The following is an 11,710-nucleotide window of genomic DNA, read 5'->3' as shown; positions in this document are numbered from 1 at the left end:
AGCCTTTCATTACATGCCTTATTATGGTCCATATAATGAACCAAAGTATGGCACAATGTGAATTTTTCAATGCAGACCATCAGCCCAAGTGGAAAATTGGCCATTTGTACTGGCAATAATGGGTCCAGACATACGGATATCACACAGACCAATTATACACTTTAATAGGCCGCTAAATACAGTTGCATTATCTCTTTTGCAAATTTATAAATTAAAAAGCCACAAATGTGAACAAACCCTTACTTTGTAATAATGATTTCTTTTCTTCAGGTTAAATCTACATAAACTGTAAAATGGTGTTAACTTCAAACTTTAGTAACAAAGAATACTGAATGCTGTTGATAATAACAACTTTTATCATAAAGAAAAGGATTGTAGTTAATGAAAAGTAGTGTACTAGAAAATGTTCCAACCAAATCAAATCATCAGTGACTGTATGAGATAAAAAAAAAAAACCTTTGTAGTTCCTTCCTACCATAAATGAGGCTACTTGTCATCCGGCTGCGCCTGGTGTTGCCGCTCAGTCATCACTGAAGGGAATGAGACTGAAGTGCAATACCAGACTATGCCAATAATCATGAGTGGCGCTGTTTCTGTTATATTTATTTAAAACTTAATAAAGAGCTTCAACTTTCAAAAATTTCACTAGAAAAATGTCAGAATCTAACTGGTTGCGAGGGTGTGCAATAGCAAAGTCTGTGCCAAAATATTGTGCTCTGTTCAGCAGCTTTTTACGTTACATAATATCACCCTGTAATGACATTTATAAAGGCAGGTAACCTTAAAGACAGAAGAAAGATGTGGACAGCAGGAGATGAACACAAGACACACGTTTCAGAAAGTGCACTTCAGCACAGACCAGGCAAGTAGGAACAAAATCTTTGGTATCAGGTGTGATTTTTTTTTTTCAATCACAAATCGAAAACTCAAGTGAGGTAGCCTTTTCTATGAGGTTCTCACTAGAAATGTCTTAAATGTCATTTTTCCCACCTAGAGAATATTAAGTAAAATGTCATCATGTTGCCCCAGGTAGAAATAGTTTTATCTCTTTGGTTGGCAGACGGAGATCCATGTTTAGGACTCTCGAAACATTTAGGAAAGTGAATTTTTGTAGCTTGGGAGGTATACTTGGATACCTTTTACAATTCATGTCATCGATATTACTCCACTATAGTATCAACATGTTTCATCCTTCTTGTTATAGTTTGATAATGAGGACAAATCCTGTTTATATTGTAAAAAAAAAAAGAATAATATTCAAGTACCTTTCGCAAAAGTCGGTTGCTTTTGCGTCTTCGTTTTGCAGTTCTGTTTGCTTGTATATACTGTAAATACTTTTTCAAGGTGCCTACTTGTTAATATACAATTTTTATACCATAAAATTGAGAAGCCATATTAAATACACATAATTGAGATGGTTTTTTACATAATTATTTATATGTTAATACCCGCATCATTTCGTAAAGTCTATCCTTGCTGCATTCGACCCACCTACCAGCTCTGCATTGTGAGGCTTCCTACAACGTGAGTAGAGAAGTAGGTCCAGAAGGATGACTTTGGAATTGCACCTTCAACTAGGGTTATTCAGCCCTAAGAAGATTGAACTTTTTTTTTTGTTTCCTTTTTTCTTTTCTTTTTTTTCCACAATGCATGACTTTATGGAAGCCAGGTGGGCAACTGTACGTCTCTTTTCTAAAGTACCATCTTCTGCTGAAAGCTTTAAGGCAGTTGTTATTGGCACACAAATACCATCATCTTGCACCGATATCCACCAGTTTGTTTTACTTCAATCTCAGTTGTGTCTTACCTGTTTAAATGGTTTATTTGGAAACTGTAAAAATATTGGAGGCATAGAATTATATTTAGGAATTTTAGGCTTAGATTGTTTTGGTTATTCAAACGCCCATGATTGGGTAGAAGAATGAATTATCGCTCGAAAAGTTCTTCTCTTCGTCTTGATTCCTTTTGTCATTGATGGCTTAATTGACATATTTTTCATAAAATAAACTGATATTTTATCTAAAGCTGCCTACTGATTTTCTGTTTGTTAGAACTGTAATAATAGACACCCACAGTTTTTTTTACCCTTTTCATGTTTTATGCATGTAGTGTTGAAAAAAAAATGTAAACTGAACTGATATTATTCAATTGGTTCATTGTGGGGAAAAAAGACAGCAGATGAACACATGGAACCTTGTAAAGAAGCACAACTTGACTTGTAGCATTTTGCAGTGTATTTTCACTGCTTTTCAGTATATTTTAAAATGTTTGTAACTGGGGATTTTTGTTTCAGAATGTAAAGCTTTGAAAACAGCTCATGCCTTGGAAAAAGTGCTAGCGGATGTTGAAGGCATCCCAGGATTGACTCCAGGTTCTTCTTGCCATCTGTTCATGCACCGCCGGCGAGCGTTCATAAAGAAATTACTGACTGTGTTGAGCTCCAAGCCTAGCTGCTGCGAAATTGTTATTTGCATCTCCTTTGAAGGACGTTTGTTTTCTTTGAAGATGGCAATAAGAGTGCGCCGTTGAAGGTCTGTAAACACCAAACGCTGCTTCTTTGGCTGAAGATTTCGGTCTTTCTGTTGTTCTTGTTCTTTACGTTTACAAGCTAAAAAACACAAAAAAAAGGAACACATACATGACTAAAATTGAACATTTTTGAGTACTTCAAAATAGAATACAAAAAAAGAGCAATGTTGATTTTCAAGTGCATTTTAGCTACAGTGACTTGTCTAGAATAGCCCTTTTCTTAATATCATAAAAATATTGAAATTTAACAATGTTGTTGTATGATGTTCCACAGCATTAATATTCGATAGAAATGAGTATTGTGACAGCTTGCGCACTGTACACTGTCACGATTCTACAATATGTAGTCACATAGAGTGACATTTGTTCCAAGTCTTAACAATCCTCTAATGTAACATTATCTTTATGCAAGAAACTAATTCTCAAGTTAGCTAAATTACAGTATTTTACAGTATACAATGCAATATACTTTTTGAAGAATTATACAGTAGCTAAGAACATTGGCAACTGGTGTTTCGGAACAGTTGAGGTTAAATTACATATACAGAGCCAAAAATTACATTCTTTGGAATACATTTGTCTACAGTTTATTTCCCCCGAAGAAGCAGGGCGAAACATGCGCGTCGGGGCAGAAGGCAGAAGCTCCTCATCCTATATACAGCGTTCTACTAAACCGGTATAATAAAACCTTTCATACCTTCTTATGGTTTAAGTATGATTGTACATATGAATATGCACTGTGCACTTTAATGGGGGAATTGAATAATGAGTATCATTAGTCTTTGTACCTACTGTACTTACCATCTATGAATTGATTATATCAAATTATCTACATAGTTTGTTGGCGGTGGTGCAGCTTTTTTTCTATGGTGAGACGTGTGCTTAATTTGCCACCTGTCATGTGGGTTCTTGCAGAGCTGACCACGGTCAATGAAGTTATTTTCTCTAATGAGGTGAATATTTGTGCAACCTATGTGAGTATACTGTACGTTCTTGATTTAATACTATAGCTAATTTTTTTAGTGCAACATCTTTTCTACATACCAAATAGCAATATGGAGCTGGTAGTAGACAATGGGCTATATAAAACTGTAAGTCTATTTTTCCATTTGCTCTGTAGATTTGTTCTTATGCCTGTTTTGCTACTCAAGAATGTACGGTAAGTTCTTGTCTTAAATGTGTTTAATTACCAATAAAAAAAACATTTTTTTTTACTTTCATATATAACATGCCAAAAATTGCATTCTCTGGAATATATTTGTCTACAGTCTATTTCCACCTATGATGTATATGCTTGAACATTTGCAGTCATTTATTGGGACAATTGATTTAAGCAACAGTATATTTAGGTTCTAGACAAAACCCTTTATTGTAGAAAACAACAGTTACAGGATGAAAAAAAAACCTTTTCTACCAAAGTGGACAGTTTACTGCCTATTGTTACAGCATTTCTTTGCTAATTTTCAACTTTTTACAGCTTCTTTGCCAGAGTGACATCGCAGATTGTATTCAATGAAAATAATGTTTTAATTTTCCTTTCCTTCACACAACAGTGGTCGAAACGCTTAGTGGTTATAATAATCAGATAATGCACTGATGTTTAGTGGTCGCAATACACACTAGGTGGTGCCATAACACTGCTCAATATATACTCTTGATGATGTAAAATACGTGAACTTTCTATTAAAATAAAAGCTGGAACAATTCAACAAGCAACTGTATTGTAAGTGGGAGCATAAAAATAGTGGTTGCAGAGAAGGCAGGGAGTGCAATGGTGACCTGGCCCATAAAAGAGGGGGGCCCACTAGTGATCAGCACTATTTTCATCTCGAGTTGCATCCTAGGACAAACATCCAGTTGAAAACTATTGTAGAGCAGTAAGACACTGGCTACCTCCTCCGAATTACATATTGAAGTTGCAGGATAATCAGAGGCCCACAACAGCATCTCGATGAAGGTGGTGTAAGCAGGTGCGGGAATGCAGTAACGCAGAGATTGCAGAACCAGGCTGTATAAGGCCGGGTTCACATTAGTGTTCAGGGGCTTTGCTGAGGGCTGCGTAAGCCCTCCACTAAGCCCTGCCTACTTCTGCATATTTCTGCATGCGTCCTGCGTACCTATCTTTAACATTGGGTACGCAGGACTTGCGGATGTATGCGGATGTATGCGGATGCGTCGTTTTGACATGCCTGCTGTCCAAACAAAACGCAACTTGTTGCATTCCCATGTGGTCGGTGGGCGCATCAAAATAACGCATCCACATACATCAGCATGTCCTGCGTACCCAATGTTAAAGATAGGTATGCAGGACGCATGCAGAAGTATGCAGAAGTAGGCGAGGCTTAGCAGAGGACGTACGCAGCCCTCCGCAAAGCCCCGGAACGCTAATGTGAGCTTAGCCTGACAAAGTTAATTGGCTAACAAAGGAAAAGGGTAGCAATGGTCAGGGAGCTAATAACATTAACCAGTGGATAGTAATGAGGGATGTAAACAAAGGTTAAACGTGGTCTTCTCTGGTCCTCATTCGAATACAGTCTGATGGGGGGTTGTAGTACTGGCAACAGCCGCTGTAGGGTCCTCCGATAGGGTCCAAGGTTAACAATCCGTCTTCTGGCGACAGCAGTTTTACCCGCTGAGCCCCCAGTCCAAAAGCCCACGCAATAAAAGTGCTAGCCAGCAAAGGGAACCGCACTTCAATGACCTTTAACTGGCCCACCCTTCTCTGCACGCACGCAGTCTTATACTTAGCCGGACACGTAGCGCTCCCCACACTCACTGTCCCACTGGAGTGCTCAGGAGATCTCGGATGCAGTATGTCTCCGCGCTGTCTGTCACCCTGCGGAGCGCGCCGGACGTCTGCTTCTGGTAATCAGGTCCCTTGTTTTGGTCCACATTCTTTCATAATGTCCCCCATCCTGGCTCATTCCTATAATAATGTCCCCCATCCTAGAGTTCTTCTCCAACACATAAAAAAAGATATTACCTTTCCCTGCACCCTGAAGTGTCATCTTCCTCTTTCATAGCTGGCTAGCAGGCACAGATGGGTGGTCGGTGCAAGGTCGCAACATAATGCGCCACACATGACAGGAATGCTGATCTGAGCAGCCAGCCTCTGATTGTCTGGCAGCCTGCATAGCAATTGCAGTCAATGGAACTGGTGGCTTTCTGTGCTGCAATAAATTTCAGGTGAATGTGCCTTCGAGAATGCATATTGAACTGAGAATCGAGATGGCAAAGGCGAGCTCCCTTATTCCACGGACCTGGCCACGGTTCCATCCTCTGGAACCGTGATAGTTATACCCCTATTAGAACCACAAGAATTAATCCATCCCAAGAAAAACAGCACCCAGCCCATGTCAATTCCTCCCAAGTTAAACAGTACTCAGCCCATGTCAATTCAGCAATGTCTCACACAAAGCTTTGCAAGCTGTCTCTTCCTACAATTAAGACTATCGAAACCCTGCTACTGAACTTTTTGCTGCAGATCTTCTTATCAACCCAATATCTGCATGGAGACCTTAGCATGCAATATACACCTCTCACTAGTAGGTTTTACTAGAACATTCCAAGTGTCTCATTATGCAGTGTTGCTACTTAGGGCTGGCATGTACAGGTGTATAAAATCAGAGAGCGCAGTGTGAGGAAAAAAACACACCAATGTCATTCGATGAGGTAGTGCTCATCTGCAAGTTTTCCTCACCTGGAATTGGGGTGAGAAAAAAAATTTGCAGCATGCTGCATTTGGCTGTGTGAAACGGCCCATGCTCATCAATGCAAGTCAATGAGTGTGAGAAAAAATTCACACGCACACGGACCATGCATGTGCCATCCGATTTTTACACACACACCTAATAGGAACCCCAAATGTTATCAGGGAAGTACAGTAAATTCACAGCCAGAACTGTCAGAAAAGAATAGAAATATGTAAGTGAGATATAATGTATAATCAGTACTTTACGTGTGTAGTTTTCTTTAGTTGTATTTAGTTAATTAAATAAATTAATGAAAAAAATTACGTGGAGTCCTCCTTATTTTTAATAACCAGCTGAGGGAAAGCAGACAGCTGGCAGCTGGTGTTGTTATCCTGGGAAGGGGCCAATATCCATGAACCTTCCCTGCCTTTTAATAACAGCTCACAGCTGTCTTCTTAGCCTTTGCTGGTTATTAAAAAGATGGGCCCCCCATAAAATGACATGGGGTCACCCCTATTTTTGATAACCAGTAAACGCTAAGCAGACAGCTGCAGGCTCATACTAATAGGCTGGGAAGAGGCCATGGATATTGGCCCCTTCACAGACTAATAACACGAGCCCTCAGCTGCCCCAGAAATGATGCAGCCATTAGATGTTCTGGTGCTTAGACTCGGCTCTTCCCAATTGCTCTGTTGTGGTGGCAATATGGGTAATGGTTATGGGGTTGATGTCAGCTTTGCATTGTCTGCTAACCACAGGGGTTAATAAAGGAGAGGCATCTGTAAGGCCTTAAGGTACCGTCACACTCAGCGACGCTGCAGCGATATAGACAACGAGCCGATCGCTGGAGCGTCGCTGTTTAGATCGCTGTAGAGATGTCAAATACAGCAGCTCCAGAACGATGCAGGAGCGATCCTGTGACATAGCGGTGACTCACTTATCATTCTCGCAGGTCGTTAGCTCCATGTAAAACATTGCTGGCATCGTTGCTTTTGCTGTCAAACACGATGATACACACCGATCTGACGACCAAATAAAGTTCTGGACTTCTAGCTCTGACCAGCGATATCACAGCGGGATCCAGATCGCTACTGCGTGTCAAACACAACAAGATCGCTATCCAGGACGCTGCAACGTCATGGATCGTTGTCGTTCTCGTTGTAAAGTCGCTGAGTGTGAAGGTACCTTTACTCTGATCTTCAGCCACTGATGGACAAGCTAAATAAAGGTTAAATGTCTTTATTGGGTAAATCATGAGTTTTTCTGACATGGATTAAAGAATTTGACATTCCATTAAGAAGAGCAGTTTAGATGGTTCATTCACATGTAATCCAACAATAATGTTTTTCCATCCACGTAGCTATATAAGTGATTTTTAACCTGAGTATGAACTATTGAGGTGAACTTTTAAAAAAAGATGAGAAAAAAACCCTTTTTGCATTTTTTACTTAATTCTACCATGTATGTTAGGTTTTGTTCAATAGATCAAATCTGCATTGGGCTAATCCACTGGCCTTTCCATGTGGAATCTTTGCCAACACATCATCACAATCTGTGAAATCTGACAAGTGCAGACATAGCCTTACACATTAAAAAGCAGTTATATAGGTCATGCCCAAAGCATTGAATTTTTAAAACACAATTTTTTAGTTCATAACAGCAAAATAAATGTGATTTTATAGTAAATAGACATTCATATAAACTGTTTTTAGTAGAGATTATTTTCTGTATTTTTATACATAACCACATTTCAGTTTGAAAAAGGTTTTCTTGATGATCAGTCATTGTTTCTACATTTTGCTGATGCTGCACTACATAATTTTTCCCCCATCCGTCTTATTACAGCTGCATACAAAGAAAATCAATCACAGCTTTGAGCAAATGTAGGTATAGCAGAATTTAGAATGTGATGCATTGCTTGCATGCATTCATTTGCTTATTAGCATGACCCTTATAAAGCAAGACAAATGACACATTTTGGATACATACACGTTCATGCCATTTAGATTAACAAAGCTGTTAGACGTCACCTCACTAGACAGCGTTAGATTAGATCTTCACCATGTTTGTAATGCACACTTGTGCTGAATTTATGCTGTTGAACGCAGTTGGACATTGCCACCAAATGTGGTCTAAGGGTACCGTCTCACAGTGGCACTTTTGTCGCTACGACGGCACGATCCGTGACGTTCCAGCGATATCCATACGATATCGCTGTGTCTGACACGCAGCAGCGATCAGGGACCCCGCTGAGAATCGTACGTCGTAGCAGATCGTTTGGAACTTTCTTTCGTCGCTGGATCTCCCGCTGTCATCGCTGGATCGGTGTGTGTGACACCGATCCAGCGATGCGTTCGCTTGTAACCAGGGTAAACATCGGGTTACTAAGCACAGGGCTGCGCTTAGTAACCCGATGTTTACCCTGGTTACCATCATAAATGTAAAAAAAAAAAAAACAGTACATACTCACATTCCGGTGTCCGTCAGGTCCCTAGCCATCTGCTTCCCGCACTGACTGACTGCCGGCCGTAAAGTAAAAGCAGAGCACAGCGGTGACGTCACCGCTGTGCCCTGCTTTCCGGCCGGCACTCACAGTCAGTGCGGGAAGCAGATGGCTAGGGACCTGACGGACACCGGAATGTGAGTATGTACTGTTTTTTTTTTTTTTACATTTACGATGGTAACCAGGGTAAACATCGGGTTACTAAGCGCGGCCCTGCGCTTAGTAACCCGATGTTTACCCTGGTTACCCAGGGACTTCGGCATCGTTGGTCGCTGGAGAGCTGTCTGTGTGACAGCTCTCCAGCGACCACACAACGACTTACCAACGATCACGGCCAGGTCGTATCGCTGGTCGTGATCATTGGTAAATCGTTTTGTGTAACGGTACCCTAATTTTAAGCTGTTCAAAACAGCTGACATATGCTGGGAAAGATGTGGGCTCACCGCTGGAGACCACATCAAAGGGGGAGTGTCTGACATCAGAGTACTATTATACCTTATGGCGGAAAGGGGTTTAAGGGCATACGAATTCAAAGTTTTTGATTATTGTGAAATTTCCAACATTTTCGGCAAATTTCCAATATTTTTAAATAAATGCATGAAGTACAATATATCACGAGGAAACAGTCTCAGAATCAGTGGGATCCATTGAAATATTCCAGAGTTATTACCACATAAAATGACACTGGTCAGAATTTTTAAATTTGGCCTGGTCATGAAAACAGGCTAGAAGTTTAAGAGGTTAAAGGGAACATGTAACAGAGTCTTGCTTCTCAAACTATGGGCAGCATGAATCAGACCCTGACTGTGCAATTGCAGCCAGGTATGCAATCATGAGGCATGCAGGGTAAACAAAGTTTGAAAAGTCATCCTAGGACTAAACAAAGAGACCTGTGTTATGACCCCAATGGCAGGGGGTCTCAGAAATAAATACCAAGTCTGCAAACACAAAAAAACAGCTCATAGGGCAGTGGTAACTGGGCTGACCGTATATCTAATCCTAGCACCACAAATAGCAGCAGCCGGGGAACGAGCCTACGTTGGTTCTAGACGTCTCGCGCCAGCCGGAGAACTAACTAACCCTAGAAGGGAAAAGATAGACCTTTCTTGCCTCCAGAGAAAAGACCCCAAAAGTTGGATACAAGCCCCCAACAAATAATAACGGTGAGGTAAGAAGAAAAGACAAACGTAAGAATGAACTAGGTATTTAGCAAAGAGAGGCCCACTGACTAATAGCAGAATATAGTAAGATGACTTATACGGTCAGCAAAAACCCTATCAAAATTTCCACGCTGGATATTCAAGAACCCCCGAACCGTCTAACGGCCCGGGGGGAGAATACCAACCCCCTAGAGCTTCCAGCAAAATCAGGAATCACATTTAGTACAAGCTGGACAAAAAATAAGAGCAATGCAAATAACCAAAAAACAAGGAATAAAGACTTAGCTTAATTTTGCAAGAACCCGGACCAGCACACAGGAGCAAACAGAAAGCACTGATTACAACGATGCCAGGCACCAGACTAAGAATTCAGGAAGTTCATATAGCAACACCCCTGGACTAACGACCCAGGTGAGTGCCAAACTGAGGAAAGACAATCCCAGAGTCATATCACTAGTGACCACAAGAGGGAGCCAAAAAAGTCTAATTCACAACAGACCTGGCTGCATTCATGCAAAGTTCAGACACCATGAATCCAGAGACAGGTTCCTATTAATGACTATGCCAAGAACTGCAGCTCAGCACCTATTCAGCCCTTGAATCATAGGAACATTAACCCCTTTTTCTTTTAAACTAATTTGAAATTATCCAAAATGACCCACCACTCTGTAATTTAAAAGAGGACTACATATTTCTCAAGTACAATCACCCTTGTTGCCATCCGTTTGACCCTTGCTGCCCTGTTGTGAATTAGACTTTTTGGCTCCCTCTTGTGGTTACTTGTGATATGACTCTGGGATTGTCTTTCCTCAGTTTGGCACCCACCTGGGTCGTTAGTCCAGGGGTGTTGCTATTTAAGCTTCCTGGATCCTTAGTCCAGTGCCTGGCATCGTTGTAATCAGATCCTTTCTGTTTGCTCCTGTCTGCTGGTCTTGGTTCGTGCTAAATTAAGCTAAGTCCTGCTTCTTTGTTTTTTGGTTATTTTCTTTGCTCTTATTTTTGTCCAGCTTGTACTAAATGTGATTCCTGACTTTGCTGGAAGCTCTAGGGGGCTGGTGTTCTCCCCCCGGGCCGTTAGACGGTTCGGGGGTTCTTGAATATCCAGCGTGGATATTTTGATAGGGTTTTTGCTGACCACATAAGTCATCTTACTTATTCTGCTATTAGCTAGTGGGCCTCTCTTTGCTAAATACCTAACTCATTCTTACGTTTGTCTTTTCCTCTTACCTCACCGTTATTATTTGTTGGGGGCTTGTATCCAACTTTTGGGGTCTTTTCTCTGGAGGCAAGAAAGGTCTTTCTTTTCCCTTCTAGGGTTAGTTAGTTCTCCGGCTGGCGCGAGACGTCTAGAACCAACGTAGGCATGTTCCCCGGCTGCTGCTATTTGTGGTGCTAGGATTAGATATATGGTCAGCTCAGTTACCACTGCCCTATGAGCTGGTTTTTTGTGTTTGCAGACTTAGCAATTATTTCTGAGACCTTCTGCCATTGGGGTCATAACAGTATGCCAGGCCCAACATTGAATGTTTAATGCATTGCAGAAGTGGGATAATAAGAAAGGAAATTCTGAGTTTTTTTTTTTTTTCCTCTCTTCCTCCCCTTTACCTCTGAGTGGCTTGTGCTTGCTGCAGACATGAATGTCCAGACCTTGATTACAAGTGTAGACCAGCTTGCTGCTCGTGTGCAGGGCATACAAGATTTTGTTACCAGTAGTCCAATGTCTGAACCTAAAATACCTATTCCTGAACTGTTTTCTGGAGACCGATTTAAATTTAGGAATTTTAGGAATAATTGTAAATTGTTTCTATCTCTGAGACCCCGTTCAT

At 40.9% G+C, this 11,710-nt stretch overlaps 1 protein-coding gene across 1 annotated transcript in view; it reads right to left on the bottom strand.

Annotated features, from left to right (window-relative positions):
• Positions 1 to 757: 757 nt before the first annotated feature.
• Positions 758 to 11,710, bottom strand: part of ONECUT3 (one cut homeobox 3) — a 247,837-nt gene continuing 236,884 nt past the window's right edge. The window contains exon 2 of the mRNA XM_077272219.1: positions 758 to 2,608. Within this exon, the coding sequence (XP_077128334.1) occupies positions 2,316 to 2,608 (293 nt within the window). The 3' untranslated portion in view covers positions 758 to 2,315. The remainder of the gene's footprint in view (positions 2,609 to 11,710) is intronic.

Source organism: Ranitomeya variabilis, chromosome 1 (assembly GCF_051348905.1).
Source record: "Ranitomeya variabilis isolate aRanVar5 chromosome 1, aRanVar5.hap1, whole genome shotgun sequence".
Taxonomy (NCBI): Eukaryota; Metazoa; Chordata; class Amphibia; order Anura; family Dendrobatidae; genus Ranitomeya; species Ranitomeya variabilis.
This window is presented reverse-complemented; position numbering and strand designations above follow the sequence as displayed.